This window comes from Artibeus jamaicensis, unplaced genomic scaffold, assembly GCF_021234435.1.
Source record: "Artibeus jamaicensis isolate MK-2021 breed Jamaican fruit bat unplaced genomic scaffold, CSHL_Jam_final contig_463, whole genome shotgun sequence".
Taxonomy (NCBI): domain Eukaryota; kingdom Metazoa; phylum Chordata; class Mammalia; order Chiroptera; family Phyllostomidae; genus Artibeus; species Artibeus jamaicensis.
Genome location: NW_026521841.1, coordinates 2,355,356 through 2,378,730, shown reverse-complemented (window position 1 = coordinate 2,378,730; position 23,375 = coordinate 2,355,356). Strand labels below are relative to the sequence as shown.

Below are 23,375 nucleotides of genomic sequence, written 5' to 3'. Positions count from 1 at the left end.
GTTGGTTAGAGCATAGTCCCCATACACCAATGTTGCTCGTTTGATCACCAGTCAAGGCATATACAAGAATCAGCCAATGAATGCATAAAGTGGAACAACAAATTACTCAACCTCACGCTTTCTCACTCTCTGTTTCTGTCCCTCTTCATTTATCTTCTCCCTCCTCCTGTCTCCCTCTCTTCCACCCTGGTACCCTCTCCCTCTTTATCTCTTTTCTCCCTCCATTTCTTCCTCTTTAAAATCAATCAATAAGTAAAAGTTTTAAAATTTAAATCATGTGGGGTATATTCTTTGACAGTGAAATTAAAGTAGAAATCTATAATAATCAGATTACTAGAAAAATCCAAAGACTTATTAATTAATAAATATTTCTAAATAAATCATCAGTCAAAGAGGAAAACATCACAAGACAAATTAGAAATAGCTTTAACAGAAATGGAAAATACAACGTGAAATTTTGAGATGCAGCAGAAGTGTTTTGAGGACATTTTAAAATTTAAATATGTATATTCAATGAAAAAATCTAAGATCAGTTGTCTTGAGTTCTCATCCTAGGAAATTAGAAAAATAAGAACAAGTATGTCTTAAAGTGATGGAAGGAAGAAAAGTAATTAAATATAAAGTGAACACAAAATAGAGAAAAATTATTGAAAGTCCGTGGTTGCACTTAACAGAAAAAAGATATAAGGAATGATATCAGGAATGAAAGAGGGAACATCACTACAGATCCTATAGACGTTAAAAGCATAATAAAAGAATAATATGAACAGATCTGAATATCACAAATACATTCACAGCCTGGATTAAATGGGCAAATTCCTTGAAAGACTGAATGAACAAAAGTAACTGAAGAAATAGAAAATTTGAATATTCCTGTATCAATTAAATTAATTTGTAATTAAAAACCTTTTGACCAGCAGAACTCCCTCATCAGTTCTATCAAACATTTAAGGTAAAAGTAATACCAGTTTTACATAACGTCTTTTAGAAAATAAAGGAGGAAGGAAGAGAATATATTCCATCTAATTATTACTTTAATTCTAGCACCAGAGGCCTCACAAGAAGAATAGTTACTTATGAACATAGATGCAGAAATCCTTAATAAAACTTAACCAAGTTGAATTCAGTAATACATAAAAATAATAATTTATTGGACCAAATAGGTTATTCCAGGTTATTTTAACATTTGAAGATCAATTAGTACATTTAGCTTTATTATTATAATGAAGAAAAACTACATGATTGTTTCAAGTAGATGCAGTAAGAGAAATTGACAAAATTAAACATTCATTCATAATTTTTAAAATTTAACTAACTATATAAAAAGGCATTTTGAGCCCTGACCAGTGTGGCTCAGTTGGTTGGAGTGTCATCCTGTAACCAAAAAGCTACAGGTTCAATTTCCAGTCAGGGTACATGCCTAGGTTGTAAGCTCCATTCCTGGTACAACAGCATATACAACCCCCAGTCCAGATGCATGCGATCCCCAGAGCAGGTGATCCACTCCCTGATCCGGGCATGTATGGGAAGCATCTAATCGATGCTTCTCTCTCACATAGATGTTTCTCTCTCTCACTTTCTCTCTAGAAGCAATGAAAAAAGTGTCTTTAGGTGAGGATTAAAAAAAAATAATAATAATAAAACATAAAAGGACATTTTGATTATAAACATCTGTGGAAAATCTGTTAATGTGCTAAACGGTAAAAGTGTCAATGCTTTTTATGTAAGTAAGGTCAAGAAAAAGTGTTTACTCTCCCTACCTCAGCCTTCTTGCAGAGGTCCCAACCTCTGCAAACAGAAATAAAAGGCAAACAGATTGAAAAAAAGAAAAGAAAAAGGAAAAACTGCTTTATTTGCAGATATGAGTACATATGTAGATTGGCTGAAAATAAAGATAAAACATGGAAATTGTACTCATAAGAAGACTAGTGTGACTATATATATATTATGTATATAATATATTGTATACATATATTATATATATTTTTAAGGAAAATTCTTTTTTAAAAACATATTTTATTTATTTATCTTTAGAGGGGAAGGGAAGGAGATAGGGAGAGAAACATCAATGTACTGTTGCCTCTTGTGCGTCCTCTACTGGGAACTGGCCTGCAACTCAGGCATGTGCCCTGAATGAGAATCAAACCGCGGTTATTTGATTCACAGACCCACGCTCAATCCACTGAGCTACACCAGCCAGGGCTAGTGTGACTATATTAATGTATACATTGGTACAACCAATTTGTAATACTGTTTCATAGTTTCTTACAAATATAATCATACACCTACCATATGATTGAGCCATTTTATTCCTAAGTTTTTACCCAAGAGAAATTAAAGCAAATGTGTGCACAGAGACTTGCACTCAAATTTGTCATATCAACTTTATATGTAATAGCCAAAACTAGAAAAAAACATAAATTTCCATTGTGCATTGAGCAGATAAACTAAATGTGATATATCCATAGAATGGAATACTCCTTGCCAAGAAAGAGAATTATTGAAAAACAGCAATATTGATGAATCTCTAAATAGTTAAGCTGAGTTAAAGAAGAATACATAACATAATTTCATTCATATAAATTCTAGAAAATACAAACTCTAGTCAAGGAAAGCTGATCAGTTGTTACCTTGGGGTTGGGGGGGTGAGATTACAGTAGTAGAAGGAATCTTTAGGCTGTGATGGATATAGTCAGTCTTGATTGTTATGATTGAACAAGTATATATATATATATATATATATATATATATATATATATATATGTCACATCAAAGTGTACACTTCAAATATGCACAATTCATTGAATGTCAAATTATACTTAATAAAATGGTTTTCAGGGGAATCAAATAAACATAGTAATGATAAAAGGTAATCACTAAAACAATAAAGAATAATTATATAGTTACTGTTCCAGGATAAACATATGAAACTTTGGGCAAATAGAAAGCAGAAAGTGTTATGACAGTGATAAATGCAAATGTCAGTTATATGTGTTACTAAAATCATGAATGTATTGAACCCTAAAATTAAAAGATATAGATTAAGAAACTGCATTTTATATAGATTTATTGATGTATATGTTGCTCACATATCATATGTTCACTTGTTAAAGTATAAAGTAATGGCTTTTAGTTTCTTTACAGAGAACAACATCACCATAACCTAATTTTGAAACACTTTTATTTCCCCCTCAACGATACCTTATAACCATTAAGAGTCATTCTCCCTCTCCTCCTCTTCCTCCCACCCACCTCCAGCACTAAGCAACCACTAATCTACTTTCCCCAGATTTGGAATGTTCTATGCTTTATTTCTTTAAATAAAGTCTTTGCCCTCTATTATTCTAATATGTATCTTTTTGCTGAAATCTCTTAGCTCACATTGGCTTTCATTACTACTTTTTTTCATCCTTTGTATGGAATTTATTGGGGTGACACTGGTTAGCAAAATTATACAGGTTTCAGGTGCACAGTTCCACAACACATCATCTGTACACTGTTGTATCTGTCAATGTTGTGTGTTCATTTTGCCAAAACAAGTCTCCATCCATCGCCATTTATCCTTCTATACCCTTCTCCACCTGCTTCCACTCCCCCCAAGCAGTTGCCACGCTGTTGTCTGTGTCCATGGGTTTTTTCTCTTCCCCCCCAGTCCCTCTATACGTCCACACAACTGATAGCCTACTCTTTATCTATGAGTCTAACCACAGTTGTACTTGTGAGTTCTTTTATTCATTAGATTCCACATATGATTGAAATCATATGATACTAGTCTCTCTCTTATTGGCTTATCTCACTTAACATAATTGTCTTCAGAACCACCCATAGTGTCCCAAGGGGTAAGATTTCCTTCTTTTTTACTTGTTATTGCTTTTAAATCTTTGTTTCTTCTCCTGAGAACTTCTTGAATGGATAGTGCTGTACTTCATAAATATTCAAACTTAGAATTACCATGAAAATATATAGGTGATTGGGCCAGGATCCCAAAGCAAGTTTTGTTAAGAGGCATTGAATCTCTTGGCTTCAAGACTTTTAGGTGTGAAGGTTAAAAATATCTGAGTGTTATATAAGGTTAAAAATATGAGTTGCATGTAAGAAGAAAGGCAATGTAGAAAGGTAAAATTTAAAAGTGATTTTTAAAACTACGGTATTAAATACTTTCGAATCATTGCATAAAACCTTGAAGTCTTTAACATTTTTCTCCGAATGTTGCATATAGTTTTTGTTACTTAATTTTTTAGGACTTGGTTTTTTTAGTGCACTTTAAGATTCACATCAAAACTGAGAGGAAGATACAGAGATTTCCATATATCCCCTCCTCCCCCATCTGTAGCTTTCCCTATAACAACATTTAGTTTAATGTCGCATTGTTTGCCAAGATAAAACTGACACACATCATAATCATCCTGAGTCCATAATTTACATTGGGGTTTACTCTTGGTATTATACATTCTATGGCTTTGGACAAATAATGCAAGTATAAATGACATACCCATCATTATAATATCATACAGAGAAGTTGCATTGCCTTAGGAATCCTCTGTGCTCTGCCTAATCCTCTCCCCACCTACCCTCGTCACCCACTAACCTCTTTACTTTCTCCATAGTTTTGCCTTTTCTAGAATGTCACATAGTTGGAATTAGTTTGTATCTTTTCATATTGGATTCTTTAACTTAGTGATATTTATTTACTTTTTGTCCATATCTTTTCATGGCCTGATACATCTTTTTTTTAGAGCGGAATAATACTCCATTGTCTGGATGTACCAGTTTATTAATTCATTTTCCTGCTGAAAGACATCTTGGTTGCTTCCAAGTTTGGCAGTTATGAATAAAACTACTGTTAACATTCATGTGCACATTTTTATGTGGACATAAGTTTTCAGTTTCTTAGGTTAAAAACCAAGGAGTGCAATTTCTATACAGTATGGTACATATATGTTTAGTATTTTAAGAAGCTGCCAAACAGTCTTCCAAAGTAGCTGTGTACTGTGTTGCATTCCTACCAGAATGAATGAGAATTTCTGTTGCTCCATAGCCTTGTCATCATTTACTGTTGTCAGTATTCTGGATTTCGGCCATTCTGTAGTTATGTAGTGGTGTCTTATTTTAATTTGCATTTCCCTGATGATATTTAATGTGAAGTAGCTTTTCCTGTGCATGTTTGCTCACTGTTTATCTTTTTTGGTGAGGTGTCTGTAAAGGGGCTTGGGTCATTTTTTATGGAATTGTTTGTTTTATTGTTGAATTTGAAGAGTTTTTTGTGTATTTTGGGTAATAGTTCTTTATCAGATGTGACTTTTACAGATATATTCTCCTGGTCTGTGACTTGTCTTCTAATTTATTGCCTTATACAGAGAAGCTTTTAATTTTAATGCAGTCAAGCTTATTAATTACTTCTTAAATGAATCATGATTTTCAGTGTTATGAGGTCATCTAGATTTTTTTTGGTCTTATACTCAAGGTTCTAGATCTTTTCCAATGTTAAGTACAGGAGTTTTATAGTTTTACATTTTATATTTAGGTTTCTGATGCATTTTGAGTTAATTTTTGTGAAAGGTATAATGTCTTTGTCTAAATTTATCTGTTTTTGCCTGTAGATGTCCAGTTGTTCTACCACCATTTGTTGAAGAGACTGTCACTGCTCCATTGTATTACCTTTGTTCCTTTCTCAAAGATCATTTTATTATACTTGTTAATGTCTGAGTTCTCTGTTCTGTATCATTGATTTGTTTTCTTTGTTCCTTCACCAGTACTACACTCTCTGGATTACTATAGCTTTATAGAAAGTTTTGAACTCAGGTAGCATCAGTCCTCCAACTTTTTTTCCTGTAATATTACATTGGCTATTTTGGGTCTTTCACCTCTCTATATAAACCTGAGAATCAATTTGTCAGTATTCATAAATAACTTGGTGAGATTTTTATTGGGATTGTATTGAATCTATAGATCAAAGTAGAGAGAATTGACAACTTGACAATTATCAGAAAATATATCTGATTCTTATCCACAAACTGAGTATCTCTGCATTTATTTAAATCTTTGATTTTGTTCATCAGAGTTTTATAATTTTTTTCATATAGTTCTAATATGTAATTTTTAGATTTATACTTAAGTATTTCATTTTGGGGGTGCTAATATAAATGGTATAGTGCTTTTAATTTCAGATTCCCACCTGTTCATTGTTGGTACATAGGAAAGCAATTGGATTTTGTGTATTAACCTTGTACCTGCAATCTTGTTATCATCACTTACTGGTTTCAGATTTTTTGTCAATTCTTTTGGATCTTCTACATAGACAACTATGTCATCTGTGAACAAAGACAGTTTTATGTGCTCCTTCCAAGTCAGTGTATCTTCCATTTTTCTTTCTTGCCTAATTGCATCAACAGAACTCCGCATATGGTATTGAAAAGGAGTGGTTAAAGGGGGCATCCATGCATTTTACCTAATCTTAGTGGGAAGGCTTCTAGTTTCATACCATTAAGTGTGTTAGCTGCAGGGTTTTTGTAGAAGCTATCAAGTTGAGAAAAGTTCCCTTCATCCTTCTTTATTGAGAGTTTTTAATCATAACTAAGCATTGGAGTTTGTAAAGTGCTTATTCTGAATGCATTGTTGGGATCTTGTCATTTTTTTTCTTTTTTAGTTTTTTGAGGTGTTGGTTGATATTAATGGATTTTCTAATGTTGAACCAGCCTTGCATTTGTGGGATAAATCTCACCTGAACATTGTTAATTTCATTTCATAATATTTTATTTAGTATATTTGAATCTGCGGTTATGAGAGATACTGTTTGGTAGTTCTCTTATAAGGTCTTTGTCTGGTTTTGCTATTAGGGTAGTGCTGATCTCACAGAATGACTTTAGAAGTATGCCTTCTGCTTCCCTAAAAGGAATGTAAAGAATTGGTATAATGTCTTACTTAAATGTTTGGTACAGTTCACCAGTGGACATATCTGGGCTGGTGACTTTTGGGGGGGAGGTTATTAATTAAATTTATTTAATAGCTATAGTATTCCCTTCTCAACTGCATTTTGCTTTCCACAGTTTCAGTTATCTATCATCTAAAAACATTGATTGGAAAATTTCAGAAATAAACAAAAATAAATTTTAAATTTCATGCCGTGCTGGAGTAGGGTGATGAAATCTTGAGTTCTCCAAGTCCATCCAGCCAGAGATGTGACTCATCCCTTTTTTCAGCATTCTCACTCTACATTACCTGCCTATTAGTCACCTAGAAGCCCTCACAGTTATCAGATCTTAGTGCATGTGTTTAAGTGACTCTTATTTTATTTAATAGTGGCTTCAAAGTACCAAAGAAGTGATGCTGACAATTTTTGTATGCCAAAGATAGGCCATAAATTGCTTCCTTTAAGTGAAAAGGTAAGTAGGTATAGGGAAAAAAACAGAGCATAGGTAGGGGATCAGTATTATCCATGATTTCAGGCATTCACTGGGGTGTTGGAATGTACACCCTACAGATAAAGGAAAACTTCTGTGTGGGCCTATTTAGATCAAGTATTTCTTCCTATGTGAGTTTTGCCAAAGAATTGGTTTATTTCATTGAAATTACCAGATTTGTAGGCGTAGACTTAATCCTAGTATTCTTTTATTATGCTTTTAATATTAGTGGTATTTGTAGTGATGTCTACCCTTTTATTCCTGATATTAGTAATTGTGTACTTTCTTTTTTTCTTAATCTGGCTAGAAGCTTATCAATTTTATCGATCTTTTTAAAAATTTATTTCTGAATTTGCTAATGTTTACATCTTTATTCAGTATTTAAAATACTTCAATTCATTGACTTTTTATCCAGGTTGAAGATTGTAAAAATTTCATTTAAGTGCAAACAGTTTTTTATTCAACTTAGAAAAGAATTGGTGAGTATTAAGATAATAATTATTAATATAAATGAAATCTTAAGAAATGATAAATCATTTATGACAGAACTTTTATTGCAAGTGAAAGTATTATTACTACTACTGATAACTGCCTCCTGAGTTAATTAATTCACATTTTATGACAAGGTGGATTGATTTCCCCAGTGTTTCTCTGGTTATGATTCAAAGTTCCTCTAGTTACCCATTCTACTATCTCTTTAACTTAGAAACTGATCTCAATCCTGATGTTCATTAGCAGTCCCCTGGGCCCCATTCATGAGGGTAGTAAGAGAACATTTTATATATCCTTTTTCTTTTTACTACTAGATCTATAGTGCTTCTTTTCATATATAAGTTCATTTTATTTTAGGGAACCTGAGTGTTTAGTTTCTAGTTCATGAACATATAGTACATTTTTCTCTTATTTGTAGTGGTAATGTTCTTTTTATGTATTAAATACAGTACATTGAGTTATGGAAAATACAGTGTTGAGAAGAATTTTTATGTTGCAGCTTTCTCTATTTTATCAAATTAATGTTATCCTTTGGCTTAACATTATTTCTTAAAGATATTGACAAATTAATGCAGATTTTTCAAGATGGTTGTATATGTGTAAAAATGTATTTAGAATCTTAAAAAATGTATTAGGCTCAGCTGCATTGTATCAGAAGACATTGATCTGCTAAGTCATAATGATTCATCATTTGTGCTCACAAAATATGAAATTTTTTTCTACAGAGTTTTTATTGAAATAGAAAAGTGTGCAAACATTAAATATAGTGCTTAATAAGTATATGATATATAATGTTAATATGTAGAACATTACTACCACCCCAGAAGTTGGTATTATTGCTAATAGACATGATGCCCACTTGCAGTCATTAACCCTTCCAAAAGGTAAACATTATTCTCATTTGTATCACCATGGATTAGTTTGTTTATTTTTGAACTTTAAAAAATAAATGCTATAGAATGTTCTCTTTTTGTCTGCTTATTTTTCCTTAACATTGTGAAATTCATCCATGTTATTACACATAGCAATGGTTTATTCCATTTTTGTATGGTATTTTACTGAATGAATATAGCATAAGTTACTTATTCATTCTTATGTATGTGAACAATTTTGCCATTTTCAAGTTGTAGCTATTATGATTAATGCTACTTATGAACATTTTTGTACATTTCAAATAAATGTTTAGAGAAATAAAATATGGCAAGTTTTATCCAGAAACTAGAGAACAGATAATTTACTTTAAATGTTTATATGCATAGATGACAGTAAAGAAATCAACTTTTTAAATTTATGTGCCATGATAGTACTATTTTATTAGTAACAAACATTTATTACAGTTTTCCTATGTGCCTGGTAATATATCAATCATATTCATATCATTTAATCCTCACAACCATTGTCTGAGGTAATGTATCACTAGGAATGTGTTTAACCTCAGGTAATATCAGTAACAAAAAGTCAACTAATAATTTATTTAAAGACTTCTAGCCAAGATGGAGGTGTAGATAGGTATACTGTGCCTCTTTACACAACCTAAAGAGGGCAACAACAAATTTAAAAACAAAAAACAACTAGAACTGCCAGAAAATTGAACTGTATGGAGGCCCCAAAACCAAGGAATTAAAGAAAAAATATTCATCTGGACCAGTAGGAGGGGTGGAGATGGGCAGCTGGGGTAGAGAGGATGGATGCACAGCAAGGTGGCAGGTGGTGGAGTAGGCACTCCCACATATGCATGAGGATAAACCGAGAGGGAAAACTGGGGAGTGAGACAGACCATACAACCCAGGGTTCCAGTGCAGGGAAATAAAGCCTCAGAACCTTTGACTGTAAAAATTTGCAGGAGTTGAGGCAGCAGGAGAAACTTCCAACCTTACAGGAGAGTTCGTTGGAGAGATCCGCAGGATCCTAGAACATACACCAACCCACCAACCGGGATTCAGCACCAGAAGGGCCCAATTTGCTTGTGGGTAGTGGAGGAAGTGACTGAAAGCCAGCTGAGAGCTATGCAGGCATCATTACTCCCTCTCGGACCCCTCCTCCACAGATAGAGCACAGCATAACCAAGTGGGTTGCCCCACCCTGGCAAATATCTAAGGCTCCTTCCCTTATCATATAACAAGTGCACTGAGACAAAAAATATATATGTTCCAAATAAAAGAACACATCAAAGTTCCAGAAAAAAATAGAACTAAGTGATGAAGAGATAGACAACCTATTAGATGCAGAATTCAAAACACTGGTAATCAGGATGCTCGCAGAAATGGTTGAGTATGGTCACAAACTAGAGGAAAAAGTGAAGGCTATGCAAAGTGAAATAAAGGAAAATGTTCATAGGGAACTAACAGTGAAGGGAAGGAAACTGGCAATCAAATCAATGCTTTGGAACAAAAGGAAGAAATAAACATTTAATAGGAACAGAATGAAGAAACAAGAACTAAAAAAAAATGAGGAGAGTGTTAGGAAATTCAGGGACAACTTTCAACATTCCAACATCCAAATTACAGGAGTGCCAGAGGGAGAAGAGGAAGAGCAAGAAATTGAAATCTTATTTGACAAAATAATGGAGAACCTCTCTAATCTGGCAAAGAAAATAAACTTCTAGGAAGTCCTGGAAGCTCAGAGAGTCCCAAAGAAGTTGGACCCAAAGAAGCACACCCCAAGGCACATCGTAATTACATTACCCAGGATTAAAGATAAGGAGAGAAACTTAAAAGTAGCAAGAGAAAAGGAAAGAGTTACCTACAAAGAAGTTCCCATAAGACTCTCAGAAGATTTCTCGAAAGAAACCTTACAGGCAAGAAGGGGCTAGAAAGAAGTACTCCAAGTCATGAAAGGCAAGGACCTACATCCAAGATTACTCTATCCAGTAAAGCTGTCATTTAGTTGGGCAGATAAAGTGCTTCCCAGATAAGGTCAAGTTAAAGGAGTTCATCATCACCAAGCGCTTATTGTATGAAATGTTAAAGGGACTTATCTAAAAAAACGAAGAAGCTCAAAAATAGGAACAGTAAAATGACAACAAACTTACAACTATCAACAACCAAACCTAAGAAAATAAAAGCTAAAACAAACTAAGCAAACAACTAGAACAGGAAGACAATCACAGAAATGGAGATCACATGGAGGGTTATCATCAGGGAGGTGGAGGGGGAAATGGGGAAAAAGTTACAGGGAGTAAGTAGCATAAATGGTAGGTAAAAAATAGATGGGAGGACATTAAGAAGAGTATGGGAAATGGAGAAGCCAAAGAACTTGTATATATGACCCATGGATATGAGCTAAAGTGGGGGGGATGTGGGTGGAGGGGTGCAGGACACAGGGGAATTAAGGGGGGAATGGGACAACTGGAATAGCATAATCAATAAAATATATGTTAAAAAATAATGGATTTAAATACTATACAGGCATACCGTGCAGAATGGTGCCTTGTTAATATTTTCTCTCTGAAATCTCACTTTTTTGAAAAGGCTTTATTTATTTTTGAGAGAGAGGGAAAGGGAGAAAGAGAGGGAGAGAAACAACTCATACACACCCAGCTTGGGACCTGGCCCGAAATCCAGGCATGTGCCCTGGCTGGGAATTGAACCAGCAACCTTTTGGTTCACAGGTTAGCATTCAATCCATTGAGCCACTCCAACCAGGGCAATAGAATCTACTTGTCTCAGTTTCATGTTTTCTATATCTGTTTTTTACAATACAGGTGGGAAATTTTTGTTACATTCCCAATACAGTTGGTAAAGCATTAAAATCACAAGTGGACTTGAAGTGTTAAAAAAGGGAGAACATAAAGGCATCTAAGATTTTGCCTCCACTGAGAACAATTACTGCAGTCATACTCTGAGACATTCACTGTCATTTTTCATTGTTTGTGATATGTGATACAACATGTAATTGTTAATGCATGCAAAGCAACTCTTAAGCAGAATTAAGAATTCTCTGGTGATCAAGAAGTGATATTTTAAGTATATTATCTTTTAACATGGTAATTTAATACTTATACATGAGCATTTTATTGTATTTTAGTTATAGAAAATATCTTCATGACCCTCTGATGGGCAGAGATTTCTTTAACAGGACATAGAAGGAAAACCACCTTTAAAGAAACATTTAATAACTTGGATTGTGTTAAAATTGAGAACTATATTCATGAAAAGACATCATTAAGAGAATAAAGTATCACAGAATATGTATATAACACATGCACCACATCCTTGGTTGTATATCCAGCAGAATCCAAAAATATGCTAGTGGCTTCATGGACACTCCAGAAATAAGGATATCCACGTAGCTAGTGACAGGAAAAGATATTGAACCTCACTAATCATCAGAGAAGTACCAATTATAACCAAAATACGGTACTTCTCATCCACCAGAATAGTGTAATGAAAAGATTGCTAAACTCAGTAGTGAGTTCATGGAACACACACTGCTGGTGGGAGGCAGCATATATATATATATGTAACCATTTTGGAAAATTGGGCGTTATCCACTGAAGGTGAACACATGCATATCTTATGATTCAACAGCAGAAACATATACTTATGTGCATCAGACAACATGCAGGAATATATATGGCAATGTTTATTCATGTCTAAACTGAAAACATCAAGTGTTTATCAACAATAAATGGGTAAATAATGATAAATTCATATAATAGAATACTATGTAGAATGAAAATGAGTGAGTTACTTCTTTGTGACTATATGAATGAGTATAGAAACATAATATTTAACCAAAGTCAGACCTAAAGACACATATGTATGATTTCATGTATACAAGATTCAAAAACAAGGTAATGCGATAGAAAGGGGAGACCATGGATACTTCAGAAGTGCTAATAATGATCTGTTTCTTGATCTGGTTGGAGGTTAAATGGTTGCATTCATTGTGTGAAAATCAGAGCTGTACACTTATAGCGTGTGCCTCACTATATATATATATATATATATATATATATATATATATATATATATCTGACTTCAGTGAAGCTTAAAATATTCTGCCAAACTTATAGAGAAAAATTAAAGAAATGCTTCTATTTTGTTGCTCAGTTTTAAATTGGAGTTTCATTAGTGTTTAGAAGTGCTGGATATTTTTATTTACTTAACTCTCAAGTGGTCATGTGGATGGCAATAGTCATCCATACACAATAACTGTCAAGTTTTAGTCCAAAGTCCAACTTTCTCATAGAAGTTACTTAGATGATTATTAATAAAAAGTTTTAAAAATTTGTATTCATTTAAATTCCTGCTTTTAAAGTGGATGACCAATGTCATCCAGGCCACCTCTCATTCTCCATTCGGAAGGGTGACCACTGCAGGATTAATATCTAGAGAGATTTGTAAGCTTAGAAATATTGATAAAAGATGCGATGATATATCTTAAAGTTAATTTATGGACCAGGATTATTTTGAAACAATTATAGCTAGTGAATTTTGAAAAAGGATGTATTGATTTTTAAACTTATTTTTATGTTCTAAAATAAAGCTCCTAAGAATTGTAATATTACTGAATAAGATCCACATTTTGCAAACTTTTACCTTTATTCTGCTGCTTTTTTTTATTGAACAACAACAACAAACCCTAGAGTGATTAGTGTTTGTAAGGCTAAAATATCTGTGAATAGTGGATCAAATGGAGTATTATTTCTTGATATTTTCTCTGCTTTTATTTTTTTTCCAGCTTGAATCTAGAGAAACCTTGTTGGGATTTAATATGGTGAATTATAGAGCATGCAAAAATTTGTGGAAAGTATGTGTAGAACATCACACATTCTTCCGTTTGGACAGACCACTTCCACCTCAAAAGAATTTTTTTGCACATTACTTTACATTAGGTTCAAAATTCCGATACTGGTAAGTATTCTTTATGCAGTAATGTCCTATTGGTAGATTTTTATTCCCTTTAAATTAAAGGTGTAGTTTATTGAGCCATAGAATTTTTGTTACTTATACATATCTAGTGAATTAAAATCTCCATGTCTATGTCAGCACAAAGCTCTGTTGGTTCTTGTCATATAACCAGACTAGAAACCAGTTCCACTGACTTTATCCAGTTCATTATTTTCTGAAGCTAACGATATTTGATTACTTATTTTTTAGAAATGGTATCATTTCCATTGTGTTTTCATTAAATATTTTTAGAACTTCTTTGTTCTAAGATACCTTTATTTTATTTGTAAAAACTAAGCTATCTTCTGCACGAGCATATTATTACTTTGCTTTTTTTTAATGTGTAAGTTGTGCAGCCCTTTATTGTAACTACTTCAAAACAGCTCATACAAAATCAGATTTAATCATAAACAATAACCCCAGTTTCTTTTCCTAAAATTGTCATATTATTTATTCATAATAGCTTTTTTCCCCTGAAGGCAATAATCTTTGTGAGATAACTCTAACCAGAAAAAATAACAGCATCAAGCTTAGTATTACTGACTATTTCATTAAAAATACATGCCCTTCCCTCCCTTCACAAAAGAAGTGGTAAAAGTAGCCCAAAAATTTAGTAGCAACACAAACAGAATTAGGAAAAACTGTTGTTTTTTTTTAATTTATAGTTGTTCAGTTACAGTTGTCCCTCCTTTTTCCTCAATGCTCACCCCTATCCTGTCTCCCTCCCCCATTCCCACAGTCAGTCCCTCCCCCACTGTCCATGGCCATGAGTCCTCTGTTCATGTTCCTTTGATTGCTCCTTTTCTTCTTTCCCCCATTATCCCCTCCTACCTTCCCTCAGGTCACTGTCAGTTTGTTCTGTATTTCCAAGTCTTTAGTTCTATTTTGCTCATTTATTTATTTTGTTAAGTTCCACTTATAGGTGAGATCATATGGTATTTGTGTTTCATCGCCTGGCTTGTTTCACTTAGCATAATGCTCTCCAGATCCATTCAAGCTGTTGTGAAGTGTAGGAGCTCCTTCTTTCTTTTTGCTGCATAGTATTCCATTGTGTAAATGTACCACAGCTTTTTGATCCACTCATTTACTGATGGGCTCTTAGGCTGTTTCCAGCATTTGGCTATTGTAAATAACACTGCTATGAACATTGGGGTGCATAAGTTCTTTTGAATTGGTAATTCAGTATTCTTAGTGTATAGTTCCAGTAGTGATATTGCTGGGTTAAAAGTTCCACTTTTAGTTTTTTGAAGAAAGAATTAGGGAAATTTTAACCACAAAAATGGCACAGCAAATTTTTAAGTGGCTTGGTGTCTTGTTTAACTCCTCTAGCACCTTCCTAAAACCAGTATTGGGAAAAGTAAGTTGGTGGTACTTACAAATTTAAAGGTAAATAGAGCATTAGATAAAAGGTGAAAGTCAAGGAAAAATTTAAGAAGCGTTATCTGTTGGTACTGCATCTCAGCAGAGACAAAAGTAATCTCCAATGAGACAGCAGTGCAGACCATAAAGGTACTTTCTTAATAAACTTAACTCCAAACTAAATGACTAGAGTTATTATACAAGGACTACACTTATCTCTAGCAGAACTGTTTCTTCCTTGGGGAAAATGGACCTAGTACTGGCAGATTTTACAGCTTTATTGAGGTATAACTGACATACAATAAGCTACCATATTTAAAGTTTTCAAATTGATGTCTGGAGATAGATATATCTCTATTAATCCATTACTGTTTAAGATATCAAGCATATCCACCCAAAATCTCCCCCCACATTTCTTTATAGCTCCTTTCTTTTACCCTTCTTTATTTCCATGCAACTACCTGTCTGGTTTGTATATATATTTTATATATACATACATGTAAGTGGTTTGTTTTTCTGGGGTTTTATGTAAATTTAACCATGTATATTGCATATTCTTGTTAACCTGGACTCTTTTACAAAGCATAATTATTCTCCAATTGATCTATTTTGTTGCCCATATTGATGGCTTATTTCTTCTTATTGTACAGGAGTTAGTATTCCATTGTATACATGTACTACAATTTATCCGTTCAACAGGTATACAGTTTATTCGTTCACTTGTTTATGAGTATCAAGTGGGTTGTTTCCCCACTTATTTTGGTTGTTTCCAAGTTTGGACTATTACAAATTAAGCTACTGAGAACATTCATGTGGAAATATTTATATAGATGTTTACTTTAATTTCCCTTTATTAAACATCTAAAAGAGGAAAAGCCAGATTACGTAGTACATGTGTATGTAATTTGGAGAAACTGCCAGTAGTTTTTTTCAAAGGAGTTTGTACCATTTTATGTTCCCACCAGCAATGTTTTTTTGTTTTGTTTTGTTTTTAAATTATATTTAATATTTATGCTATTACAGTTGTCCCAATTTTCCCCCTTTGGTTTCCATTAACTCAGACCTCCCACCCACTCCCTCAGGCCATCCCTACACAGTTGTCCCTTTCCATGGGTCAAGCACATATATTCCTTGGCTATTACATTCCCTATGCTGTACTTTACTTCCCCATGACTATTCTGTCCCAACTAATCTGTACTCCTTAATCTGTTCACCTTTTTCACTCATTGCCCCAACCCCACTTCCATCTGGCAACCCTGAAAACATTCTTATGTGTATATGATTCTGTTTCTGTTTTGCTTTTTGTGTATTTCGTATTTTAGATTCAGTTGTTGATATATATTTATTGCTATTTTATTATTCATATCTTTGATCTTCTTAAAGAAGATCTTTTAACATTTCATATGATACTGGTTTGGTGATGATGAACTCCTTCAACTTTTTGTCTAGGAAGCTTTTTGTCTTTTCTTTTTACATGATAGCTTGCTGGGTAAAGTAATTTGGTTTCTCTGCTTTTCATCACTTTGAATATTTCTTGGCAGTCTCTTTGATCCTACAAAGTTTGTTTTGAGGAATCATCTGACAGTCTTATGTGAGCTCTCTTTGGCTACCTAACTGCTTTTCCTGATTTTAAGATTCTCTTTTTGTTTTTAACCTTTGGCATTTTAGTTATGATGTGTCTTCATATGGATCTCTTTGGGTCTCTGAGCTTCCTGGACTTGGACGTCTATTTCCTTCACCAAGTTACGGAGGTTTTCTGTCCTTATTTTTTTTTTAATTAGGTTTCCAATTTCTTGCTCTTTCTCTTCTCTTTCTGACACCCTCATGATGCAAAATGTTGGAATGCTTGAAGTTGTCCCCAGAGGCTTCTTACACTGTCCTCATTTTTTTTGCAAGGGGGGGATTCTTTTTTCTTCTTGTTCTGATAGGGTGTTTTTTACTTCCTTATGTTCTAAATCACTGATTTGATTCTCAGCTTCATCCACTCTACTGTTGATTCCCTGTAATTTTTTCTTTTGAAATTTGGTTCTATCTGAGCCATGTTTCTTTGTCTTCATTTTGTCAGCCTCCCTATGTTGTTTCTACATATTAGGTAGAGCTACTACAACTTTCTGGCTTGGAGAGCGGCTTAATGTAGTAAGTGTTCTGTAGGGGCCAGTGGCACAACCTCCCCTATCACCTAAGCTGTATACTCGAGGTGTGCTCATGTGGGCTGAGTATACCCTCCTCTTATAGTTGAGTTTTTATTGCTGTTGGCAGGTCAGTGGGAGGGATTTACCCAGACCCATAAATTGCAAGGACAGGCTATGGCCACTGACCACCAATCTGTCACCACCATGGAGAATCATCTGTATAGGTATTACTAAACAGCAACTGAGCTCCTGCTGCCTGCTCCCACCCTCTAGGCAAAATTCCAGAGGCAGAGGCTTGGTGAAAAAGTAAAGGAGTCTTTATTCAAAACTGACAAAATTTTGGAACAGCTTTCCATATCCATTAGTCACTCAAGCCTATCAACTAAGGCTGAAATCTTTAGTGCTCTAGTCCCCCTTATCATTCCCCCTATTGGTTTTTAATTACCTATTTCTGTAAGGTTAGTTTATAAACTAAAACAACATAAGATACAAAACTATACAATTTTGGGAAAATGACAGGCTTTTGCCTAAAAGCCCATCTCCTATACAGGAGCCCCCAAACCCCAGGCTGTGGACCAGCACCCGTCTATGGCCTGTTAGAAACTGGGCTACACAGCAGGAGGTGAATGCCAGGCAAGCAAACAAAGAAGCTTCATTCTCAACTCTGCCTCCTGTCTTGGCAGCAATAGTATTACCTCCTGAGCTCTGTCTCCCGGCCCTCCCCCCACACCCACATGCTTGGAAAAATTGTGTTTCACGAAATCTGTCTGCCTTGTGCCAAAAAGGTTGGGGATTGCTGGTCTGTAACACCTGAAGAAAAATAACCCTGTCGTCCTCTGCCAGGCCAGACCACTCCTGGGCTGCCCCCAGAGTTCCTTCTCTCATTTAAAAATATCATCCTTTGGAAAAAGCAGGTGGCTACAGCACAGTCATTCATGCATCCTCAAGGAAGAGACAGAGAGCTAGTTTCTGCCTTCCTTTTGTTTAAATCTTCTTGTCCTGAACTCTGTGAACAGCATAGGCGCTCACCTTGTCAGCCACTCCCATCCCAGACTATTTATCATTGCCTCAGGTCATCTCTTTCTATGGCCTCTCCCTACTCCTCCCCAGTGATTTGATCAGATGTCTACCACAGGGGCCCACTCCACAGGTCAGAACTTACTTCATCAGGGCCCTGGTGCCCTCTGAGTCTGCCCCTTGAATGTGTCATTTGTGGGGGTGGTTGGGTGTTGGTACTCCAACATGGTCTGTAGCTGTCCGCTGGGTGTGCAGGCTCTGGGGCCTCCTGGGAAGAGCAGGCCAAGGTCAGTCACCACCTGTGTTCTGCCCAGGGCTACCCAGCATAAGCTACAGAGCAGTCTGCAGGTAGCTACATCTTGTGCTAGGTTCAGTGGTGCCTAAGAGTATCCAAGCTGTGAACTATGGCTGCTGCTAATGCCGGGTCTTTGGCCACTTAGCAGTAGGCATGGGACATGCAGAGGCCAAATGCTGCTTGTTTGAGAGAATTTAGGAAAATGAAGCATGAGCCAAGATGAGCCATTTGTATGGAAAAGCCATTGGAAGCAACTTGGTTGGGTCTGGCAGAGCCACTTGACGGTAATCACCAAGGTGGGGCAAACAGTGTGAACCAGTTTGATGGAGTCTCAGATATGGCACCCACCTACTGGCTCTGTGGGGGGAGGGCCTCTGAAAGGAAAAGTGACCTCTGTCAGTACTTCTTCTGGGAGAAAGCTGTCCCCTCTTCTCTCACCTTTTAGTTCCTCCCCATATAACTGGTGCCTTTTAGTCTGCTGTTCTTGTGCTGAATCTCAGAGGGAGTGAGTCAGAGTAAGTCTGCTGATATGCCCTTTAAGTGGAACTGCCTGGGACTCTAGCAGTTTTTCTTCCACAGCCTCAGTCCCCACTGGTTTCTACAGCCAGGAGTTATGGTACCTTATCATTCTGACACTGGATCCCTGGCCTGAAAGGGGTTCCTGTCAGGGCGTTTTGGGATTCCTCACTCCCAAGATACCACTCCTGATTTTTGTCTGCCACACATAGGTGTGAGACCAGCCCGTTCCATGTTTCCACCCCTCCTACACTCTTGATGTGGTTTTTTCTTTAATTTCTTAGTTGCAGGACTTTCATTCAGCTAGATTTCTAGTGGTTCTGAATAATGGTTATTCTATATTTAGTTGTAATTTTGATGTGGCTGTGTGAGGAGGCGTGCAGTGTTTACCTACACTGCCATCTTGAAACAAACTCTCCCCAGCAGCAGAGTGTAAGCGTTCCATTCAGCACATTCTCACCAATACCTGTTGTTATCTTTTCATTTTGCTAATGTGCCCTGTCGAGCATATACTCTTGATGAAGTTCAATTTGCCTATTTGTTATTTTATGAATCTGGTGTTTTGGGGGGCTTTCATATCTAAAAACATCTTTGTCTAATCCCAAGTCACAAAGATTTATTCCTGTTTTCTTCTCTGAAGAAATTTTCTTCTCTGAGTTGTGTAGTTTTAGCTCTTAACCTGTGGAGGTCATGGCTGATCTGAGAGATATAAACTCTTTTCTTAAATATTGTTGAAATATATGTAATATTTCTTACATATATCGGGTGCATAAATTCAAGGTTATGACTAGCTGTGCACTTGTACATGACTAATGTTAAGCCATAACATTTAAGGCATCAGTTTGTTTATAACACATGGTTTTAAATTTTTTTGTATTTCAGCACATACTAGTTATCAATGTGTGTCTCGGATACACGTGACCTATGCTGTAATTTTTTGTACCACAACCTCCACAGGGTTAATATACATACATACATACATACATACATATATTCATTCATTCATTCATTCATTCATTCATTAACTACTTGGATATTTTTTAAATCCTCAACTGAGGATATGTTTATTACTTTTAGAGAGGAAGGGAGAGAGACAGAGAGAAACAGAGAAACATCGATGTGAGAGAGAAACATGAATTGGTTGCCTCCTGTACACACCCCAACCAGGGACTGAACCTGAAACCTAGGTATGTGCCCTGACCATCTATCGAACCTGCAACCTTTTGGTGTTATGGATGACACTCCAACAAACCGAGCTACCCAGTCAGGTCTTACCTCTTAATATTTAGGTTGTGATTCATTTGGAAATAATTTTTGTATATGGTGTGAAGTATGGATTGATATTTATTTGGGTTTAAGTTTAGTTTTTGTTTTGTGGTTTTCTTTTGCATATGCTATCCAGTTGTTACAGCACAATTTTTTGAAAAGATTACCCTTTTTTCCACTGAATTGCCTTTGCACCTTTGTTGAAAATCAGTTGCTCATATTTGTGTGAACTTACTTCTTGACTTATGATACAAGGAGAACCACCCAAAAAGTAGAATTATGTTCTGAAAGGCAGACCCCTTGTAGTACAGGCCTCCCCTGTAAGGTGAGTGTTCTAAGAACCCATCTGTATTAGTGTACCAGCTGGAGTTGTTGTGAGAGGCTGCATTTGACTTCAGTGAATTTTTTTTTTGAAGACTCTTTCAGTGTGTTGGCCTGTTTCATGATGGGTGATTTATGAGTACACCTACCCACACCACGCTGAGTGTTCCAACAGTTTTTGACCAAAAATGGCATGACCCACATGCCCCACTCTTCCTGTTCACCCAGTCTCATCCTGAACGACCTTTTCCTGTTTCCCCGGATGAAAAAAAGTCCTCAAAGGGAAACATTTTCCTGATGTGGAAGAAGTGAAATAAAAAATGGCAGAAGCACTAGAAGGCATCAATCCATGTTCAAAAACTGTTTTGAGCCGTGGAAAAAAGCATCTCAATAGGTGCATTGCATTAAATGGAGAGTATTTTGAAGGTGCCTAAAATTTAAACATGTAAGAATAAATACATGATTTTTTATAAATAAATTCTGGTTTTGGGTCCTCCCTTAGTTGTTTTTTGTTTTTTTTTTTAAGATTTTATTTATTTGTTTTTAGAGAGAGGGGAAGAGAGGGAGAAAAACATCATTGCAGGAGATCAGCAAGCCCTGGCCAGGACCAAACCCACAACCCAGGCATTTGCCCTGACTAGGAAATTGAACTAACGACCTCTTGCTTTGTAGAATGAGGTCTAACCGAAAGGATAAGTCCAGCCCTGATGAGACACACCTGTCAGGGCTGGACTTATTATAAGTCTAAAATTCAGTAGTACTAATCCTCCTACTTTTTAAAAATTATCTTTTCTTTTTTGTGTATGTCTTTTGAAATATTTTTGCACTTAAAATGTTTTCTTTTTTTCTCTCTTTTTTTAAGATTTATTTTTAGAGGGGAAGGGAGGGAAAAAGAGAGGGAGAGAAAGATCTGTGTGTGAGATACATTGATCACTTGTTTCTTGCATACCTCCAGATGAGGACCTGGCCTGCAACCCAAGCATGTGCCCTGACTGGGAATCAAACTAGCCACCCTTTGGTTCACAGGCCAGCACTCAGTCTACAGAGCCACACCAGCCAGGGCATACCATTCATATTTTTTATCATCTTTTTTGTTAGATAAGTTCCTTTAACATTTCATGTGATAAGGGCTTGGTGATGATGAACTTTTGTAACTTGACTTTATCAGGGAAGCACTTTATTTGCCTTTCCATTCTAAATGATACCTTTGCTGGATAGAGTAATCTATCCATATAATTGGATATATGTTCCTTGCCTTTCATGACTTTGAATACTTCTTTCCAGACCCTTCTTGCTCACAAAGTTTCTGTTGAGAAGTCAGCTGCTAGTCTCATGGGAACTCCTTTGTAAGTAACTATTCATTCTTCTTGCCACTTTTAAGATTCTCTCCTTATCTTTTTTTACTCTGGGGTAGTGTAATTATGATGTGCCTTGGTGTATGCTTCCTTGAGCCCAACTTCTGTTGGACTCTCTGAGCTTCCTGGATTTCCTACTAGTCTGTTTCCTTTACCAGATTAGGGAAGTTCTCCGTTATTTTTTCAAATAAGATTTCAGTTTCTTGCTCTTCCTCTTCACCCTCTGGTACCCCTATGATTCAGATGTTGGAACTTTGAAAGTTGTCCCTGAGGTTCCTAAGCCTCTCCTCATTTTTTCTGAGTTCTTGTTTGTTCATTCTGTTCTGGTTGAATGTTTATTCCTTCTGCTCCAGACCACTGATTTGAATCCAGGATGCCTGCTCTTTACTGTTGCTTTCCTGTACATTTTCCTTTATTTCACTTTTGTACCCTTCCTTCATTTCTTCCTTCATTTTGCAAGCAAGCACAATTGATTCTGTGACCCTCCTGATTATCAGTTGTTTTTTTTTAAATTTTACATCTTATAGGTTGGCTATCTCTTCATTGCTTTGTTCTGTTTTTGGATCTTTGATCTCTTCTTTCATTTGGGCATATTTTTTTTGTCTCATTGCACTGGTTACATTGTAAGGAGTGGAGCCTTAAGGTATTTGCCAGTGTGGAGCAACCCATGTCACTGCAGTGTGGCTCTGTGTGGGGGGGAGGAGTCCAAGAGGGAACTAGGCCGCTGGCTGGGCTCTTGGCCGGCTTTCAGTCACTTCCCTCACTACCCAAAAGCAAATAGGGCCCTTCTGGTGCTGATTCCCAGCTGAGTGGGTTTGTTCTAGGATCCTGGGTCTCCAACAAACTTTCCTGTGAGGCTGGGAGTTTCTACCGCCACCATAACCCCCACCGTTTTTATAGCCAGTGGTTTTGCAGTTCTATTTCCCTGCACCAGAACCCTGGGTTGTGTGGTCCGTCTCAGTCCGCAGTTGTTCCTTCTGTTTTATCTACATGCAGATGTGGGACCTACCTGGTCCCACACAGCTATCATGTTGTGGTTTGTCCTCTTCAATTCGGCATGCCGTCTCCACCCCTTCTACCAGTCTAAATGAATGTCTTTTCTTTAACTCCTTGGTTGTAGTTTGATTTTTTGGCAATTCTAGTTATTTTTCGTTTTCAGATTTGTTGTCGTCTTTCTTTTGGTTGTGCAAGGAGGCATGGTGTATCTACCTATGCCTCCATCTTGGCCAGAAGTTCGAAAACGATCCAATTTTTAAAATGAGCAGAGGTTCCCTGACCAGTGTGGCCCAGTTGGGCATTGTACTCAAAGCGTAAGGCTACTGGTTCAA

At 36.0% G+C, this 23,375-nt stretch overlaps 1 protein-coding gene across 3 annotated transcripts in view; it reads left to right on the top strand.

Moving 5' to 3' along the window:
* PTPN4 (protein tyrosine phosphatase non-receptor type 4) overlaps positions 1-23,375 on the top strand; it is a 310,447-nt gene that overhangs the window by 207,887 nt on the left and 79,185 nt on the right. For all 3 annotated transcript variants that reach the window (XM_053666547.1, XM_037146314.2, XM_037146329.2), the window contains exons 11-12: positions 7,816-7,879; positions 13,578-13,750. In XM_053666547.1, the coding sequence (XP_053522522.1) occupies positions 7,816-7,879; positions 13,578-13,750 (237 nt within the window). The remainder of the gene's footprint in view (positions 1-7,815; positions 7,880-13,577; positions 13,751-23,375) is intronic.